The 8,329-nt window shown below is 30.3% G+C and overlaps 1 protein-coding gene across 1 annotated transcript; it reads right to left on the bottom strand.

Moving 5' to 3' along the window:
• Positions 1-5,980: 5,980 nt before the first annotated feature.
• On the bottom strand, positions 5,981-7,901 carry LOC122268385 (guanine nucleotide-binding protein-like 3 homolog). Its single transcript, XM_043051511.2, has one exon. The coding sequence runs from the start codon at positions 7,723-7,725 to the stop codon at positions 6,091-6,093; it is 1,635 nt and encodes a 544-aa protein (XP_042907445.1). The 5' UTR covers positions 7,726-7,901; the 3' UTR covers positions 5,981-6,090.
• Positions 7,902-8,329: the final 428 nt, after the last annotated feature.

Below are 8,329 nucleotides of genomic sequence, written 5' to 3'. Positions count from 1 at the left end.
CCTAAGTGACCTAGCATTTTTAAGTGTGGAAAGAGAAAAATTTTAAATGATCAATTTTGATGATATTATTGATACATTTGCTTCATCAAAAGCACGGAAAATTTAGACATAGTAATTAGTTTTATTAATGTATTATAATCATATGATTATTAAATGTATGTATCTCCTTAGAGATAATAAATATTTACTTTTTTATTGTTTTAAAACTGCGTGTTTTTAAAATATTTCTTCATAAATATGTAAAATAAATAATAGGTATCTTTTGAACTAATTCTAGATGATCATATACATTTCAAAATCTAGTCTTGTTCTCTCAATTACATTTTTTGTCTCAAATTCAAAGCCTAGCTTGAGTCTATGACTTTATTTATTTTTTAATTTGCGAGTTTATTTTACATATAATATTACATGGTTTTCGAATGGGGGGCGCTAAAAGGGTATTGTGCCCCGGGCGCGAGTTAAGCTCGCTACGCCACTGTCTGCAATCCTCTAAATTTGTAAGTGTTGAATTGCCCTACTGCCTTAACAGGTTGTGAAATATGAAGTACTGTAGTATATTCAGTCCTGGCATTTTTTCTTTCAACAGAATTAAACTAAAAAATAAGTTTTTTTTTTTTTATTTCAAACAAAGCTCACTGGGCTATGAATGAGCAGACTAATGCAAACGTCCAGGAATTCGCCCTGTTTAATAAATTATTTCTGCAAAAGATAATACCTATATAACTCTTGAAACAATAGTGTGAACTCTAAGCTTTAGCGTGAATTTAAATCAGAAAAATTAACCTGGAAATATTTATTTTTATAATCTGTGTTTAGTTTTGTATTGTTAACCAATAATAGAATTATTTTGAAAAAATGTGTAATACCTTACTTCTTTGAATTTCTTAAAATGGCTTTGCACTGAATGTAAAGAATAAGAATTCTTCTTGCCATTACAGCCCAGTGTAACCTTAGTTTTGAATATTATGGATAATATACCTTCATTAGTACATATTATGTATTTGGAACAAAAATACCCATAAGTCGAGATCAATAAGTCAGTTCCAAATGTCAGATTTTTTCATAAAGGGTGTTCAGTGAAGACAGCTTTTAATACACTTTTAGAGACTAGCAAAAAAGATAATAAATAAAGTAAAACACAACACACATAAGGTTCTACTAAAAAAATTGCAATGAACACACTTTTTTAAGATTGCTTTTAGCATGAGCAAATTTTTTTTCTTCCTAAATACAAGTGAGTAAGAAAGTACAAAAATGTTTTCGAACTCTGACCGATCATTTATTGATGTTAGTCTGAGCAAAGCAAGGATGAGAATCATCTAAAATAGTTTGAAGATAATTTTTACGTTTTTAATCACTTTTTTTAATAACCTTTATCGTATTTCGGAACAACTTCATTCTACTTTTCCCATCTAATAGTTGCTTCTGTTATTCAAGATATTACCACAAATTTTTGATACTAGATATGTATAGCCAACAAATATCTGACTTTAATGTTTAAAAAATCAGTTTCGCGTAAAAGTACCTAAATATAAATTTTTAATTCTTTTCATACTGATTTTAACTAACTATTAAATGTTTGCTGGTTTGTTCTTCTATTAATATATATATTTAATAAGAATACTTTCACTTAACTTATGCACATTGCAAGCATACATAAGAAACCCTCTGCAATTGAAAAGCATGTCATTTCTTGTAAGGAATATCGACTAGGCAACAAGAAAATTGTATGCCTCCCCCCCCCCAGCCTTAGGGATGGTTTTGCTTCATTGTTGTGCAAACATTTCTGCAATAATATAGTTAATTGTACTTTACCCTAAATGCTTGCCCATCACTAGCTTTAAGAATCAGGAATATAGTGGTAATTAACTGTGCTTTAAACTGTCAAAATATCATACAAAAAATTATGAATTTTTTTTTTTTTAAAGTAATATTTTTCAAAAGCAGCAATCTACTGTTCCTCGAATTAAGCTGCACCTAAGACCCCGCAAACATTTATTTTTAGGAGGTAGGTGGGAAGTCCAATTTAACGGAATCATAAATGAACAGAACATTTCAATTCAATATAAAAACACCTAATTTTTTTAACTCTGCAACTTTAAGGGATCAACGTTTTTTTAACCATCAGTCATTAGAGTACAAAACTAAAAATTATAATTTTACTGCAATTAATTTTTCTAAAAATCCGAAATACTGCCAAAAATTAATCGAAATTGACAAGTTATCCATTAAAGACAAAAATACATTTCTGAAAGAAAGAAGAATCTTTAACTTCTGTAAAATACCTGCATCAATTACATTTTGATATCAGATTTTTTTTCTCTGGAAATGTGTAAAATCTCATATTGTTTAATCTAATAATTTTTGAGTTATGACTATGAGAAACATGTTCAATAAACTTTTTTCTGAAATAGTAGTGATAGCAGCAGTAATTTTCTTTTAATATGAGAGATAATCAAAAAAATAATTCCAGAAGTTAAACACTCATTTTTGTGTCGTGTATGCGGTCATTTAATCGTAGAAATGGCTATGGTATAGTATTAATTGTAGAAAATGGCTATGGTTAGAAAAATGGGACATGAGAATTGCAAAATGGATGTCCGATATGATACTAGAGCATAATTTTTTCATAGCAATTTCGAAATTTTAAATTAAGGTGTAATATTGACTAATTCTATTTCTGTTTTATAAAAGAAAAAAAATAGAAGAGAGCATAAAACTTTCTAAATATTCCGAACGTCAAATATCGTAAATCTTTGGGATGCACCCTATTTGTTTCACTTGAATTATTCCAATTCTATGTTGATCTAAGAACAGGCAGACATGAAGTTCTAAAATAAAAAATAAATAATGCAAGATCCTAAAACAGTAACTAGAATAAAGTAAAGATGAAATGTTGAAAAGGTGTTGAATGAAATGAAAAAAAAATAAAAATTAGTGTTTAAGCAACATTTAACTCCATTTGGAACTAAAAATAAAACTTACACTTTTGATTTTAAAAAAAAAATTTCAGATTTACTGAAACCTTGAAGTTTAATTAATATTTTGCAAAACAAGAGATTTTACTTATTATAAAGAGAATCCTTTTTAAATCTACAGGTGATTTTGATATATAATAATTTTTTATAAGTAATATAATTAAAATATACATACCAAGAAATATAAATATACCTAATGAAACTTGATTACAGTTAGACAAGTGTATATTACTTGACAGCCAACTATTTGTTATAGATTGTTTGTTTAAAAAATGCAATTAAAAGAATATAAAAAAACATTGTTTCTTATGAGCAAAAATATAAGAGTACAAAACCTTAGCATTTTAAGAGTTTTAAATATAGTGAACCCTCGTTACTACGATATCCGATACAACAATAACTCCCTCTATTTATTACAATAATGTTTCGTGGTCCAGATGAGCTTACATATGAATTAATGTTATCCTCCTCTCAACATTGCAATATTCTCTGAAGCAATAAACCCCCACAAAACGATATTTTTTCTTCATATTTCAACCTTATTTGTTCCATTTATTATTGGTTTTCAAATAACGTAAAAAATCTTATTTTATCATATTTTGCCTTTTTTTTCCGGTCCTTTCTGACGAGAGAAGACTCTCTGCTGATTATGTACTTATCTTATTTCCTTTCACCACAGTGAATTCCTTGCTTTTGTATTCAGATTTCAACCCCGGGGCAGAATCACAGCGACATTGTCGCAGAACGTTACAGAGTTCTTGCGGAAAGATTTTTCATTGGAAAAGCTTTTTTAAAAAAAAAGTCTTTTCTACAGAAATTGACACGGAATATTTGAATAGTGCATTTGGATAATCACTTTTTAACATGCTCAATTTAGGACAGTAGAATCATTAGTTGATGCAACGATTGTATTTTCGACAGTTATTGATTTTTGCGTGGATTTTGTATATCACATATATTTCAAACAATATGGAAAATTCGAACCGTGCATTTGAGTATTTACTTTTTAAGGCAATAATTCTGTCGAACTTTTGGCAGTTATTGCTATTGATTTCTCCATAGTTTTTAAAGCCTATATTTTTTATGCGATATTATTTATTACAACAGCGTAATCTCAAAAGGAAACACGCATTTTAGGAGCCCGATTCGTGTGATTTCGTTGTCTATCTTTTATTCGGCAATTACTACTACTACTACGGATTTTATGATTTTTAATTATATTTTTTATTGTGATAATTATTTAAAAAATGCGCAGAAGGAAATAATTTGTGTGTTTCCCCGCACAAAGTGCAAGAATATCACCCATAATATTAGAGTAAAAAATTATTACATGTTTTATTATAAAAATATAATTTTTTTTTTGTAAACACAGCACTTTTAATATTTTAAATTTGTAACATATATGTTTGTTATTATTAAAAGTATCTTGCAGAAAGAAATTAGTGATTGAGAGTTCAGTTCGAAAAATTTCTGCCACAGGGGATTTCATCACCCCATCCTTGACCTAAATAGACCACCCCAAGACCTTAGAATTGCCTGCCTTATCTCTTAAGAAGTCACTGATTTCATATTTAACCAGAATTAACACTGTGCAAAATAAATTTTATATAATATATAAATAGATTTTTAGTTATTACATATATAGCATTAAAAAAAATCTTATTGTGTCCCTAAAATATGGAGGCCCTCGATATATAAATATATCCCTCCATAAAAATATATTTATTTGGTCACTAAAATACTGTTGCTGCAAAGTTTTACTGTATATACTCTTATGACTGCTTTGCAATCAAGGATCACAACAACAAACAAGTTAATAACACAAATGTTAACAGGAGGGATAGGTGGTAAAGAAGAGTAGATGATAAATTACATATTGACACATTTTAAATTACTAAAAATTTTAATAATAACAAATTATATTCTCATATTCAAAATGTTTTTTTTCTTCTTCAGAAATGTGTTAACATAAATAATCTTTAACCATCCATTTCAGGCTACTCATTCATTTATAAAACTCTACTAATTTTAAGTCTGGCACAATACTCTTCATAGGTCTGTTCAGAAGAAATTTAATTTGGGTCTGTTAACGAACCCTTCACGAAATAATTTATCTTTAATTGGACCCGTCACAAATTTGTTTATCTTTCTTATTGTTTTGTTAATCGAATAAACCCTTCCTGGGGGGGGGGGGTCGAGACGAACTATGTTTCCTGAGTTTGAAATGCAAATGTAGTATTTTAAGAAAATATTTCTACTTTTACAAACATTGTGTGTGCATTCTTATTAATATTAAATCAAAACTTTTTTTCTAAATAAATAATCGATCAAGTTATATCTTTTCATAAAATTAATTAATAGAATATTATGTAAATAAAAATTCATTTCTGGCAAATTTTTAAATAAAATATTATAAATTTAAGATCTGTTTAAGTTTACTTAATGTATAAAACACATTAAAAGTGATACATTACTAAGTTGTGTTATTTAAAATATGTCAATTGAAATTTTTAAAAATGTGAGTGATTTTGTTTCCATTATCCGTCCTAAATTAATATTCTGGGTTGAACAGTACAGGCTAAATATCAAATATTTGTATGTTGCATCTCTAATTTAGTAGCAGCAATTATGGAGCAGAATCTTGTATCTATTTACAATTAAAAAAAATTTTGAAAAGGTTTTTAGTAATAACAGGACCCTATTTGCACAAATTCACAATAGCAGGACCCTGGTTGAAAGAATGTGACTTAATGCTTACTTTATATTCTCAAATTATGAATAGTTCTTTCACAATTTTACAAAAACAGACCCCTGCTCTCAAACTAAAAATTTTCATTTATGCCAGAGATTAAAAATACAAGATGGGAGACTAAATTCTTTCATGGAAATTTAAATGATCTTAAAAAGAGCTTAGATAGATCTTTCAAAAAATTTTAAAATCATAAGTAATATTTTTTTTAAAAAAGAGAACCAAATCATTTTTTTAAATAAAGAAAACAAACTTTACAGTTGACTTTTCAATTAACCCAATTTTTATAAATACAAATAGCTACTGAAAATTGTTAAAAGAAACAATAGCAGATTTAATTAATATTTCAGTCATTTCTAAAACCTAATCAAAACTTAATGATTCAATAGTTTCAGCAACACTATTTGCCTCCTTATCCAGCTTCTTGCGGCGCTTTTTCATTTGTTTAAACCTCTTCTTTACCATTTTATTTTTTTGTAGGTCATTCATAGCGATATCCGTCTCATTATTTTTGCTTTTCTTTTTCTTGGCATCAAAAGTTACAGTAACTTCTCGATTGGTTGACTCGTTATCTTCCGTCTCCATTTCATTTGAGCCTTCTGTCTCCTCTAAGCGCCCTTCCGTTGGGTCAGTAGATTGCACTGCAACACCTCTGCTAGGAAACACTCCTGGAGCTTTATCAAGTTCCATTTGCTCTTCCAGACAAGAAATATCAAATGCTTTGCTCATTTCTGCAACATAAGTTGTGCTTATGTATGTAGATGGCTTGAAAACCTCAGGAGGATGTGTATAATATTTAATATACCCTCTATTCCAGTCATTAATTAGACGTCTAGCACCTTCCTCAACATTGGGAATGCCACCTTTTTTAAATTTGCCCATTCTTTTGGCTAACAAACACAACAATTCATGAGTCGACGTGAATTCGGGTACGGTGTAGTGTAGTCGAAGTTGAGTGTGATCTGCTCTTTGTATGATAGCCTCAGCTGGAGTGATAACATCTTTCAATGTTTCAACTTTAACAACATTCCGCAGTGCTAATGTCGTAGCAGAGCCGTCCTTTGCAAAAACAACACCAGGAGAATCCAAAATTTTTATGTGTTTATCTAATGATACTTCCTGAACGGACTTGGTCACACCTGCTGTAGCACCCACACCACATGATCTTGACCTCTTCAAACTGTTGATGACACTGCTTTTACCGACATTAGGAAAGCCAACAACTCCCACTTTTATTAGGGTTTGAATATTCTGACTTCTACAATAATTTCCTAGCACTTTCATTAGAAAAGAAGCACCAACACATCTGCTTGATTGCTTTAAGCTTTCATTGATATGAATAGCGGCAACCTTAGATTGAGAGAGGTTTGTATTCTGTGATTGTGTTGAAGCTTTGAAAGCAACAGTTGGCAGTTCTTGGCGTAGATATTTTAGCCAAGCTTCAAGACTTGCACGAGGAACCAGATCTATTTTATTTAATACCAACACTAGCTTCTTTCCGCTGCTGATGACCATTTCTTCAATCTGTGGACACCTACTACCCAAAGGATCTCTGGCATCCAGAACTTGCAAAATAACATCTGCTGCTTCGACTACTTTTTTCAAGTCTTTGTAATACGACTTGAAGTTTTCGCTATTCACTTTCTTTTCTTTTTCTTTATACTCAATAATATTACTTTCATACTCACTATCCTTCATAACAGCTTCATCGACGAGTTCTTCGAGTCCTCTATTTTCCATCTGCTGTTTCAGTCTACTAGCTTTTTGTGCTTCGCGGAGATCCTTTGCACGTTGTTTTCTCACTTCAGCTTCTTTAAGAATCTCATCTTTAAATGGAAGACTGTTTGGAACGCCAGGATCCTTAGGCTTCCTTTTTTTAGGATTTTTCTTCTGTTCACGACGAAGCTTACGATTATGTTCAGCTGCTTTTTTTATTCTTTTGTATTTTATCCGACACTGAACTCGCTTGGTCTGTTTGCGATGCATTCTAGCTGGCATTTTCGGTATTTGTAAATATTAATCAAGTCAAAGGATTAATTTTCTATATTCTTTTGAATATAAATACTTCTCTTCTTCCTCGGGAAACCAAAACACAATTACACGTGTTTACATTGGAAATGAAAAGAGATACGGTTACAAACAATCGTTCGTCCTCATTCCTAAATTTAAGTTTTGACTGTTGCTTGGCTGCCCGACTTTTTAATAGAAAGAGGCATATGATTGGTCAATACTGGAATGGCATTATGCTCGGTTTACATGAATGGTTACACGCATGCTCGGTTTGATAATTTATTCAAACCAATCGAAGTACTTCTTCCATTTGGCAGTTTAGTAATTTTTAGTTGGCCTGATAGATCATCTTAAGGAAATATCCCTGAATTGTGTTAGTTCATTTAACAGTTTATTTTGCCTTAACAGCCATCTGCTTTCTGTCACTCTTACAGGGCAAGAATCACACGTCTCCATAGCATTAAAAGTTTATCTCCTGGATATTTAGTTATTGACAATATACACAGGAAAAAAATTTTAATGCAACCTATTTGTCAAACTTAGTTGACAGTGCCAAGAAGAACCAGTTTTCAACATCTTAAATGACTTTCAG

This window comes from Parasteatoda tepidariorum, chromosome 1, assembly GCF_043381705.1.
Source record: "Parasteatoda tepidariorum isolate YZ-2023 chromosome 1, CAS_Ptep_4.0, whole genome shotgun sequence".
Classification (NCBI taxonomy): Eukaryota; Metazoa; Arthropoda; class Arachnida; order Araneae; family Theridiidae; genus Parasteatoda; species Parasteatoda tepidariorum.
Note: the sequence above shows the minus strand (reverse complement) of the source record. Positions and strands in the feature narration are given on the sequence as shown.